The following is a 12,240-nucleotide window of genomic DNA, read 5'->3' on the forward strand; positions in this document are numbered from 1 at the left end:
GCATGACGATACTTTCAAGTCTGAAGGGAGGCCAAAGTGTTATCCAATGTATTCGCTTCTATGGGAAGTCACATGTGTTAAACTCCTCTTTAATATCCTAGAAGCAAGGGCACCTGGGTGGCTCAGCCAGTTAGGCGTCCGACTCTTGATCTCAGCTCAGGTCTTGATCTCAGGGTCGTGAGTTCAGGCCCCCTGTTGGGCTCCACGCTGGACGTGGAGCCTGCTTAAGAAAAAAATTCTGGAAACAGTGCAGAATTAGTTGTGTGAGGGAATTACTCTTTAGGAAGGATAAGGAGAGTGTGGTTGCCCAGGGCGATGGCAGGTGACAGGCGGGCTATGGCAGGTGACAGGCGGGCTATGGCTTATTGTCAGATGGCTCAGAAAAGCAAACATAGGCACGTGACAAACTGTTACTCGCTGACTCTAAGTGATGCGGATGCTTTTCTTTAGATCTTCTGTATGTGTGAGATCGTTAACAACAAAACCCTGGGGAGCAGCAGTCGGCAATCTGAGTTCCTTGTACACAGATGAGAAAGTCAGACAAATCTAATTAGTGTTTCGGCTCGTTGTGTTACCCTGGAGAAAGTCACTGTCGGAACACGCTGTGCAGGACCCCAGGTCCTCATGTTTCAGCAAATGGACCCTGTGCTTCGCCGACTGCCCTGAAGCTGACTGACCCACACACTGCAACGTGTCCCGGGCACGTCCGTGGGTTTACTTGTGAGACATCTGTGTCCACAGCCTCACGGCATTTTGTCACATGGGCACTGAGGCCCTTCCCAACTCTGGTCTGTGACTGTCTCCTCCAGAGCAAGCCCGAGGGAAGGGGACACGACACCTGTGCGGCCTGGCTGTCGGGGTGTCAGAATCTTTGATGCCTGTCTCTAGCACGCACTGAGTGAGTCTCACAGCCGCTGGTTTGGAAGCACCTGTTACAATCAGTACCGTTTGGGAAACTGTGTGGGAACGCGGACCTCAGTTTCCGCCTCTGTGGACACTTGCGAGGCCCCGATGGTGGAGCGTGCCCCAGGGATCCCGGGTGCCCCTGAGGAGCTGAGTCGGGACAACACCATGGGCTGGAGCGCTGGTCCCCTCTTTAGACAAACCTCCAGCACAGAAATGTCCTGATGTAGATAAATCCGCATAAACACATGGGGGGGGGGGGTTCTTTCCTCCTCTTCCCCGATGGGCAAATCCCCGGCTAAGGCGTAACACCCCCTTCCCTAGCCACCTGCTGTCAGCAAATATAAGCTCCCACCACTGTCTTCCCCTTCAAAGCCCGAGGAGATGCCTTGGTCGGCCCCTCGCTGCCCGTGTCCTGGGAGTCTGCGAGAGAGCCAGAGAGACAACAAAAGCCAGAGGGAGGGAACCATCTGCTCCGGCCCAGACGGGTGGATCCGTGTAAACCGAGGGAATAACTTCTCTTTCGTCTCCCAGGCAAACGAAACGTAGAGGTCCCCGGGCCCAGGCCCAGCAGCGGGAAACGTGTTCCAGCAGGCTCCTAAGTGCTGTTGAGAGGCCTGCGAGTTGGGATCTAGCACAGCTATTATCTCCAAAATCTTGATGGTGCTGCCACCTACATGGACTGGGTGTGAAAGCGGGGGGCGGGCCGGCAAGGCGCCTGGAGGTTACAGGACTGCGGCAGGGCCCCCACGTTTCACACACCAAGTCTTTTGTTTGCCGACTGTCCGTACCAAGTGGTCGCTCCTGCCCTTTGCTAATAGGAGTCCTTTCCGTTGACAAAACCATTATCACTTACCTTTTTACAAAGTGCCATTTGATTAATTCAAGTCCCACAACTTATAAATCATTTGTCAACTTCAGGCCACATCACGGTGGGAGCACAGGAGTGGGAGGGACATCATCACCACGGACGTCCGTGATGTGAGCCTGTTGTGGTGACAGGTGGCGGCCGGTGGTGGGAGCCGTGGACCGAGCACGAGGCAGGGAGACTGTCACGTCCCCTGCGTTCCTGTGGGAGATGCTCTCAGAGCACCGCCCCAGGGCCACCAGCAGTCCTGAAACACTGTTTGCAGGACTTGAATGCGATAACTGGTATCACTGTGATTTTCTAGAAATTGGGAATTAACACCTTCATCTTCAGGCATCCGTAAAAAATAAGTACTTAACGTCTTTGTATTCATCCTTCTGCGTCATCTTCTAGCTCATGTGAGCATCATGATAAAAGTGTCCTGATGCCACAAACAGGAAAACCTCCTGCAGTATAGACCGCCTTTCCAAAGTTAGTTCTTCCTAACACTGAAGAGTCATCTCCTAATTGTTGATACTATGTAGTATTCCTTGAGTTTCCCTCAAAAATCAGAAAAGGAACAGGCCAGGGCACCTGGGTGGCTCAGTCGGGTGAGCGTCAGACTCTTGATTTCACCCCAGGTCATGATCCCAGGGTTGTGGGATCGAGCCCCGTGTCAGGCTCTGTGCTGACAGCACAGAGCCTGCTTGGGATTCTCTCTCTCCATCTGTCCCTCCCCTGCTTGCTCTCTCACTCTATTTATTTATTGTGCAAAGTGAGAGAGCAAGCAGGGGAGGGACAGAGAGAGAGAGAGAGGGAGAGAGAATCCTAGGCAGGCTCCACACCTGCACAGAGCCTGACACGGGGCTCAAATTCATGAACTGTGAGACCATGACCTGAGCCGAAAGCAAGAGTCAGGTGCTTAACCAACTGAGCCACCCAGGTGCCCCAATAAATAAGCATTTTTTAAAATGGAAAAAAAAGAAACAGAACAGATTGGAAAAGAACTTGCATCAGTGGACATATTCTGCACAATAAATTCAAGGTTTTAATCTTCCGGAAAAGGAGGAGCGGCCCCCACCTTTTGGAGTTCACTCCCTTTGTGTAATGCTTCTGCTTCTGTTTTTCAACTGACCGGGTCTCAAGCTGGTTTTCTTCTGGTTCACAGTTCTCGGGAAGATCCGGAGTGCCGTGGGGAGTGCACAGCTTCTGATGTCCCAGAAATTCCAGCAGTTCTATTGGCTGTGCCAACAGAACATGGTGAGCAGACCCCCAGGTAACCCGGTTCCTCAGGGCATGCTCAGTGGCCGTCTCACGTTCTGTGAGTTTGCAGCCCAGTGAGTGAATGGGAGTCACTGTGGTGCAGCCCAGAGAGGGGGCCACAGCGCGGGGGCCAGGGAGGGGGTTGCGGAAAGATAGCCCCCGACCTGTAGGACACTGGCGCAGCTCCGGGCCATCCCCCTCCAGGCTTACGAGGCAGGTGGGAGGTGAGCAGGTGTGACGGCAGGTGTCACCCAGGTGTCACCGATGCAGGCCGTGGTGGGAGGCGGCTTGACTCAGGCAGAAACGGCTGCAGTTAAAGAGATTCAGCAGGGAGTGTAGGGTAATTGGGCTGCATGTTCCGTAGCAGCAAAATGAATGCACCAGGTTAACACAGTTGGCATTAAAACTTGGCTCTGATCTTCCTGGGAACCAAAGAGAAAGAAAGCCTGTGCATATGTCTGTAAATACTTAGGTGTGCATATTTGCCACATCTCTGTGTAAACAGACACACACACACTTTCCTTTGTGACTGAACGAAGCATCTGCTTAATATCACTTCTAGAAATAACTAAAGAGTATTCACATTACCGTATAGGCTCTTTTATAAATGCATGCATTCATTTTCAGAGCAAACAGTTCCTTAAAATACAAGTAGGTCTGGGGGCACCTGGGTGGCTCAGGCGGTTAAGTGTCTGACTCTTGATTTCGGCTCAGGTCGTGATCTCACGGTTCATGAGATCGAGTCCCCTGTCGGCTCTGCCCTAACGGTGTGGAGCCTGCTTGCAATTCTCAATCTGTCCTTCCCCCTTACAGTCTCTCTTTCTCTCTCTCTCTCTCCCCCCCCCCCTTCTCCCCCTCTCTCTCTCATACACACACACACAATAAATAAGTAAACCTTAAAAAAAATGCAAGTCTGTCCTAGGCCCGTGGTAACCATGGTGCTTGGTGATTTGACTTTGTTTTGTTTTGTTTTTTAATTGCAACAAGACGTGAATTTACAGAATGTTCTTACACATCAGAGGAAGCATAGCACTAGAGCTGCCAAATCATCCCTTTTAAGTAGGGTCGTTAAAAAGTACGTTTTCTCTAATATTTTCCAGTTAACCCCATTGAAGTTCAGCACGAAATGTGTAAAGTGACCACCATGTCACCTGTGACATGAAATTATAACCATCACTTAAAAAGGGGGACACAGGGGCGCCTGGGGGCTCAGTTGGTTGAGCGTCCAACTCTTGATTTCGGCTCGGGTCATGATCTCTCCAGGTTTGTGAGTTTGAGTCCTGAGTCGGGCTCTGTGCTGGCAGAAGGGGGCACCTGCGTCATTCTCTCTCTCTCTGCCCCTCCCCAGCTCGTGCTCTCTTTCTCAAAAATAAACATTTTTTAATTTAAAAAAATGGGGGAACAGAATGGTTTAGGGCTGCTTGGAAGGAACATAGAGCCGTGAGACGCTCAGTTACCATGTTGAGCAAGCGTGCTCCTGCCTCCTGTGTCATATCTCTTTGACTACTGTCCCTGAAGGAGTGGATGTAGGCCGCTGCAGGGCTCCCTACCCTCTGTCACACTGAGTCGGGTTAAGCACCGGTGGTCACGATCTTTAGGAACCCCTTATCTAAAGCACCCGCCACATGCAGTAAAAACGTACAGATTTTGTTCAAGCTTATACAATGCCCGTGTCCTCGCTCCCAGAAGCAGCTGACGTTGGATTTTTAAACGACCCATCCTAATATTTCTGATGCTTCTTACACGTGTCAGATGGCACTTTATCCCAACTGTAAGAGAATAATCCTTTCGAAATATGTGGTGTTGCTGCTTTCTTTTCTTTGGCATCTATCTAGAACTGGACAAAAGCACAACAAACATCTGCAGGCTTTGTTTCAGCGGAGGGGGGGAACGGGGGGCGGGGGAGTCTGAGACCAGCCAGAGGAAGGTGTTGAGGCAAAGTGGGGGGGGGGGGGGGGGGAACAGGGTGTCTGAGACCAGAGGGAGGTTCTAGAGTGAAGTTAGCGGGGAGTGTCTGAGACCAGAGGGAGGTGATGGAGTGAAGTGGGGGTGTCTGAGACCACAAGGAGGTGCTGGAGAGAATTGGGGGGGCAGGTCTGAGACCAGAGGGAGGTACTGGAGCGAAGTGGGGTGGGGGGTTGTCTGAGACCACAGGGAGGTGCTGAAGAGGTGGGGGAGTGTCTGAGACCAGAGGGAGGTGCTAGAGCGAGTGGAGGGGGGTATCTGAGACCGGAGGGAGGTGCTGGAGAGAAGTAGGTTGGGGGTGTCTGAGACCAGAGGGAGGTGCTGGAGTGAATGGGGGGGGAGTGTCTGAGACGACAAGGAGGTGCTGGAGAGACTTGGGGGTGCGGGGTGTCTGAGACCAGAGGGAGGTGCTAGAGCGAGTGGGGGGGGGTATCTGAGACCGAAGGGAGGTGCTGCAGAGGAGTGGGGGGGGGTGTCTGAGACCAGAGGGAGGTGCTGGAGAGAAGTAGGTTGTGGGTGTCTGAGACCAGAGGGAGGTGCTGGAGTGAAGTGGGGGGGGGGGGTGTCTGAGACCGGAGGGAAGTGCTAGAGTGAAGAGGGGGGGTGTCTGAGACCCGAGGGAGGTGCTGAAGAGGGGGGGTGTCTGAGACTGGAGGGAGGTGCTGGAGTGAAGAGTGGGGGGATGTCTGAGACCAGAGGGAGGTGCTGGAGAGAAGTGGGGGGGCAGGGTGTCTGAGACCGGAGGGAGGTGCTGGAATGCACTGGGGTGTGGGGGTGTCTGAGTCCGGAGGGAGGTACTGGAGGAAGGGGTGGGGTGTCTGAGACCAGAGGGAGGTGCTGGAGTGAAGTGGGGGGGGGTGTCTGAGACCCGAGGGAGGTGCTGGAGTGAAGTGGGGGGGTGTCTGAGACCCGAGGGAGGTGCTGAAGAGGGGGGGTGTCTGAGACTGGAGGGAGGTGCTGGAGTGAAGTGGGGGGGCATTGTCTGAGACCGGAGGGAGGTGCTAGAGTGAAGAGTGGGGGGGTGTGTCTGAGACCAGAGAGAGGTGCTGGAGAGAATTGGGGGGTGTGTCTGAGACCGGAGGGAGGTGCTGGAATGAGGGGGGTGGGGTGTATGAGCCCAGAGGGAGGTGCTGGACTGAAGAGGGGGGGTGTCTGAGACTGGAGGGAGGTGCTAGAGTGAAGAGTGGCGGGGGGGGGGTGTCTGAGACCAGAGAGAGGTGCTGGAGAGAATTTGGGGGGGGGTGTCTGAGACCAGAGGGAGGTGCTGGGATGAAGCAGGTATGTGTGCTGGCAGCTCAGAGAAGCTTTGGCAGCTGCTGGAGGTTCAGGTGCAGCCCAACCAGTTCAAAGTCAAAGGGAAGACCCTAGAGAACCTGCTGGGTCCTATCCAGATGTTTCGGGTGGACCGAACTCAAGGCAAGGACCTATGGGTCCTCACGGGGTAACAAGGATGCAAAGAGCGATGGGAGGATCTGCCCGTGAACCTGAGGGTGCACACGGGCCACCTGGGCCCACCGCACCGCATCGCCAGGTCTGAGTGCCACTCACACCTACTCGGAGCCAGTCCCACCACCCCCGTGCCCCCCCAGGGCTCCCAGCCCTTGGAGCCCTCCCAGGACACTGCCCCAGAGCCTGGGACGAGCAGCGCCCATGTCACGGGGACCTCCGATGGCCGGGCCAGCAAGTCTCGCGAACTCTCAGTGGCAGTGATTCACCAGGGATGTCACTGTGTCACTTTGCTGGGGGAGGGGCGGCGCTCACCGCTGACGTTTAGAAACAATTTCATAAACATATCCCGGGATCCGACGGCCTAGTGGGCCAGATGGAGCCACTCCCCGAAACAGAATAGAGGACACGGATCCCCTGGGGGCAGCGACTCTCTTCCCTCTGGCCTTCGCTCAGCACAGGCCACCGGCTGGTCGCACGCGGCAGGTGGGATTGGGCCCCAAAGTGATCGTTTTGAGGTGGATGTCAAACCACTGAATGTGTGTGTCCCCCTCCCCCCGAAAACCACGTCGGCCCCCCACCCCCCAACGTGATGGCATCAGGAGGTGGTGCCTCTGGCCGAGTCCTGGCAAATGGGGTCAGGGTCCCTGTAAGAGAGACCCAGGGGAGCCCCCAGCCGCTTCCTCCCCATGAGGACACAGCCAGAGTCCCCCAGCTGGAGGAGCGGCCCCCCAGAACGCGCCCCCACCAGCACGTGGCCGTGAGGCCAGCCTCCAGAGCTGCCAGCAGCAAATGCCCAGTCCCTGGGGCTCATCTAGCAGCCCCGGCAGACTAAGCCGCGGTTTAAAGCGAGTTGAAACAAACCAAACACAAGTCCACGTTGTGCTTAACGTGAGCAACGGAGTGGGCTGAAAGCTGCACATTTTAAGCAAATTCACAGAAATGTCTCTGTTTAATCTGAGATGGCCTCACACTGCATCAAAGGAACCACACGTAGAAAAGCCCATTCGCTCACCCCCAGGGATGCAGACCCAGGCAGGCAGAGTCTGACCCAGGGCTGCGGTCCCTCGCCAGCCACAGGCGGTGCGGGAAGGGGCTGGGCAGGTGCCCTCGGACCTTGGGAAGTCACCTGATTTTAACCGTAGGCAACACACTGAAACCGTGTGCGTGCGGGGCACCGTGTGTGTGGAGCAGAGCAGGTCTCTGGGCCACACACAGCTCACGGACTGCCAGTTTGTGGCTCCGTGGCATTGTCTGCTCTTCTAAGCTCAGGGACCAGTCGGCGAGCTTTCTGTACCTTCGTAAAATTGACTTCATAAAAGTCGTCCTCCCTCTACATGGGAGCAAAGTAAATGCACGGCGGGGGGGGTGGGGGGCCCTGGGGGGCTCTGTCGGTTGAGCGTCGGACTTGGGCTCAGGTCGTGATCTCACAGTTCGTGGGTTGGATCCCCAGGTCGGGCTCTGCGCTGACAGCTCAGAGCCTGGAGCCTGTTTCAGATTCTGTGTCTCCCTCTCTCTCTGCCCCTCCCCTGCTCACTCTCTCTCTCAGAAATAAACATAAAAGAAAAAAAAATAAAAATAAATAAAAATACACGGCATTGGAATGAACAGAAACAGACCTGGCTCCAAGCCCAACCTCATGGCCACCTCCCTGTCCCTGTCCCAGGCACCTGGCTGCAGAACAGCCCACAGGGAGACGGAAACCAGAGCAGCCCTATTGCTTTTAGGAATGGCCAAGCATTTGAAAACTGTAATATTTGCCACCGTTTTCAAGGTCTAAGAAAGCCTCTTCAAAACAAAACAGTGAGTGAATGCACCAAGTGTATTTCTTTAACAGACTATATGTTTTCGGAGTTTTAGGCTTGTGGCAAAATTGAGGGGAAGGTACAGAGTTCCCACCCACCCTGTGGCACCACACGCACCATCAACATCCCAACAGCAGGTACATTTCACACGATCCGTGACCCCGCGTCGACACACGTCATCACCCAGCATCCAGGGTCCACATCAGGGCACTTCTGCTGTCGTGCGTGGTCTGGGTTTGGGCGCACGTATAGTGACATGTAGCCACTATCATGGAATTCTGCAGGGTGGTTTCACTGCCCTAAGAGTCCTATGCTCTGTCCATCCATCCCCCCGCCTGGACCTCTGGCAACCACTGATCTTTTTACTGTCCCCACAGTGTCTTTTCCAGACTGTCACAGAGTTGGAGTCACTCATCATGCAGCCTTTGCACATTCTCTAACCTTTGGCAAATGCTTGCGTTAACTGTCGGCAGCCCTTTGTGGGCTTTCTGGAATGTTTTGTCAGAGCATGAATTTTTCAGGCTTTCCCCCAATCTGGTTCCTTGAAAAGCATCTGCAGGAAGGAGCGGGGCCCCCACCCCCCGAGCCCTGGGCCAGCTGGGGGTGTTCATGGCTCTGAGTTCTGCCCGTGTGTTCTCAGGACCCCAGCGCCATGCCGAGACCCACGTCCCAGGACCTGGCGGGCTACTGGGACATGCTGCAGCTCTCCGTCGAGGACGTCAGCATGAAGTTCGACGAGCTGCACCAGCTGAAGCTCAAAGACTGGAAGATAATAGAGTCTCCGGAGAGAAAGGTAACCCTGCCCGGGCCGCGCGCCCCCCACGTGCTGCTCCCTGCAGGCCCCCGGGGCCTAACCCTAACGCGGCAGGTGCTCCTTTGTGTCGTGCCTCATGGTCTCCAGTCGGCAACGCACGATCAGGTGTGCAGATGCTTGCACGCGGAGCCCGCGATAAGCTGACGTGGGACGAACGCTGCCGGCGGGGGGTACAGGTAACAGGTCCTTCTGCCGTATCTCTGGGACTCGAACGGAAAATCACATGGAGACGAGAGTCTCATTCCTTACAGGGACCTACCCTGTGCCTTCACCAAACCTGTGTCTGGATTATACAGAAATGATTCTCCACAAGGAAGGCATGAGGTCTGGTTACAGTAACTACCGATTCAGATTAACTTTCTGGTGGTTTATCTCCAGTGGAAGATGAAGACACTGTGGGCTCTACTTAGACTTCCTGTAGATCTCTCAGCCTTCGCCCTTAAACAGGCTGAAAGGTTCCATTAAATTTGAGCCTGTGATCTTTCTCCCCTTCAGATACCATCCATAGTAGGGCTAACAGGTAGGTCCGAATCAGCAACAAATACATTGATTTCCTAACACATTTGAAAGACGCTCTAAGTAATCATAATCTGAATTTCTAGGTAGACATTATCGATTCAAATAAAATGATGAAATTAATCCAACACACTTTAGGGCAGTGGTGTTACTATATAGCGGAGGATGTCTACATAGATATTTAGAACAAAAGCCATCACTGCCATCCTCAATCTTCCTCCAAAGGTGCCACTGACTGTGTCGGTGGAGTTCTGGGCTCGATGTCATAGACGCCACTGCAGATGACTGTCATACCCCCTCTTTACTAGACAACGGGGCAGAGGGGAGTGGGAAGGTGTAGGCTGTCTGTAAGCCATAAATGGTACATTAGCAAGTTCTATCTATGGTCTGGTTTTGTAGTGAAGGAGATCCTAAGATCGCCAATGAAAATGCCATTCTAATAAAATACTAAAAATAGAACCCATTTAACCATCCCAGAGACCTGCGATGATCCCTCCTATTTTTCATTCTTCAGTAACTGACAACTAATACAACCCCTTCTACCTAAGGTATGCAGAGAGAATGGTCCTCAAAATTAAGACAGCCTTTTGCTGAGGGTATACACTATCTATCCATCCATCTATCCATCCACTTGCCGAGGGTATACACCCCACTGCAGACATGAACTGCTCTTTCACACCACTGAGGCCCCAGGCCGTGTGCTTAGGAGCCACTCTACCCTGTCGATCGTCAAGGCCACCTGGTCAACCCTCTCCTACCACAGGACACCTGGAGGCCAGGAGTCCCTTTAAACAGGAGACTCCCACAAGAATTGCCCCTGTGTATTTCTTACAGCCCCACACTTCAGGGGCTACCAATTAAAGAGAAAAGAATAGGGAGGTAGATACAGTCATGTGCTTAACTTAGGAACTAACTTTTGAAAGAGCTGAATGAAATCTTTAACAAACCCATTACCCTACTGTTGTGGATGCCTGCCAAAGAGTAAGAAGTCGTTGCTTCTGGCCAAGTCATTTAAAAATAAGCCATGGGAATAAAGTGTCAGACACCAAAACAACCTTCCTGCCAAAACCAGTGGGTGGGGTTCTGCCACACGTGTCTGCCCAAGCTGTGCCTTCCCCACAATGTCCTAGCACGTCTGGCCCATTTGCATGTTTGCAGAGGCTGAAGGAGACACAGGGGTGCCATTTTCCCCCAACGACTGGATCCCTGCCCAGGAAAGGAAAGGTTCCAGCGCCTTCTGCCAGGCATCCTTCCCTGGGAAGGAGGTAGTCGGCTATGCAGGGCCCTGTCATCACCCGCTGGGAAGGGCAGTCCATGTTGGGTCCAGCTTTGTTAGTTAGGATGCACGTTAAATAACACGGCAGGGTTAGGGACACAGACCTTTCACCAAAACAGTAAAGACGCAATATAACATTATATATTATATCTGCTGCAGAACTGTGTGATTTAGCCTTCTGGAAAAGGCCTACACCTACTTTTGTGACTTATTTAAGAATATGAGCTAAAGGTCAGAAGTAATTACTTGCATGTTTTTACCAAGCAGGTGAAAAATCTGTCTGTCCGTCCATCCATCCATCATATCTATTATCTATCTACTGTCCATCCATCATATCTATGTATCTATTATCTATCATCTATCTAATCTATTATCATCTACCTATGCATCCATCCACCAAATCTGTTAGTCTGTCCGTCCATCCATCCAGCATATCTATCTGCCTATCCGTCTATCCATCCATCCACCCATCTATCCATCCACCATATGTATGTATGTATGTATGTATGTATGTATGTATCTATCTGTCTATCTATCTATCTAATCTATCATCTATCTAGTCAATGTCAAGGGGTTTTAGGCCCATAACAGCAAATTTGGCTAACAGCTCCCCCATGTAAGATGGTTTCCATGAAGGTCCTTAGAATCCGGAGTCTGAAAAGTCTGTAGCATAGGACAGGGATATCAAGTGACACCTTCCAAAATACCTGGGATACTCAAGAACTGAAATTGTGAATATCTGCCAATGCTCAGAGATGGCAAAAATCTAGCAACAGCACAAAAATAAGCCTGAGACCAAGGACACATTCCATGTTACTGTGCGGGACTTGGTTCCTTACATGTAAGGCTGTCACCTAGCCCCTCTCCCTGCCCTGGAGGGTGTGGGGGAAGTCACGGTGTCCAGCAGGCAGGCGGCAAGGCCACTGTTGGGGGTGTGGGGCCGGGCCGGTCAAGCACTGGGGTGGTGTCCCGGGCAGTTTTCAGTCACCCTGCGCAGAGACCAGGCCCGTGGACTGGCGCCGTTCCCCTCTGATGTCCCCAATTTTGACCTGTGATCCTTTTCAGGAAGAAAGAAAGGTCCCCCCTCCAATACCAAAGAAGCCCCCCAGAGGGAAATTTCCTGTCACGAGAGAAAAGTCCCTGGACCTGCCGGACAGACAGCGTCAAGAAGCCCGGAGGCGGCTCATGGCTGCCAAGAGGGCCGCCTCCTTCCGCCAGAATTCGGCCTCGGAGCGCGCAGACAGCATAGAGATCTACATCCCGGAGGCCCAGACGCGGCTCTAGGGGCACCTTTGCCCTCTTTTCTTTTTAACAAGATGCGTGTACAGTTTCTCACCCACCCGCTAATTTTAGTCTCATTTCTCCACCGAATACACCGTTGTGTTCTCTGTGCCATAGACACACC

At 53.1% G+C, this 12,240-nt stretch overlaps 1 protein-coding gene across 9 annotated transcripts in view; it reads left to right on the top strand.

Moving 5' to 3' along the window:
* Positions 1–12,174, top strand: part of DLGAP2 (DLG associated protein 2) — a 770,542-nt gene extending 758,368 nt beyond the window's left edge. For all 9 annotated transcript variants that reach the window (XM_027049960.2, XM_053216207.1, XM_027049964.2 and 6 more), the window contains 3 exons: positions 2,919–3,010; positions 8,870–9,022; positions 11,901–12,174. In XM_027049960.2, the coding sequence (XP_026905761.1) occupies positions 2,919–3,010; positions 8,870–9,022; positions 11,901–12,119 (464 nt within the window). In that variant the 3' untranslated portion in view covers positions 12,120–12,174. The remainder of the gene's footprint in view (positions 1–2,918; positions 3,011–8,869; positions 9,023–11,900) is intronic.
* The last annotated feature ends 66 nt before the right edge of the window (positions 12,175–12,240 follow it).

The sequence above is a fragment of the Acinonyx jubatus genome, chromosome B1 (assembly GCF_027475565.1).
Source record: "Acinonyx jubatus isolate Ajub_Pintada_27869175 chromosome B1, VMU_Ajub_asm_v1.0, whole genome shotgun sequence".
NCBI lineage: Eukaryota > Metazoa > Chordata > Mammalia > Carnivora > Felidae > Acinonyx > Acinonyx jubatus.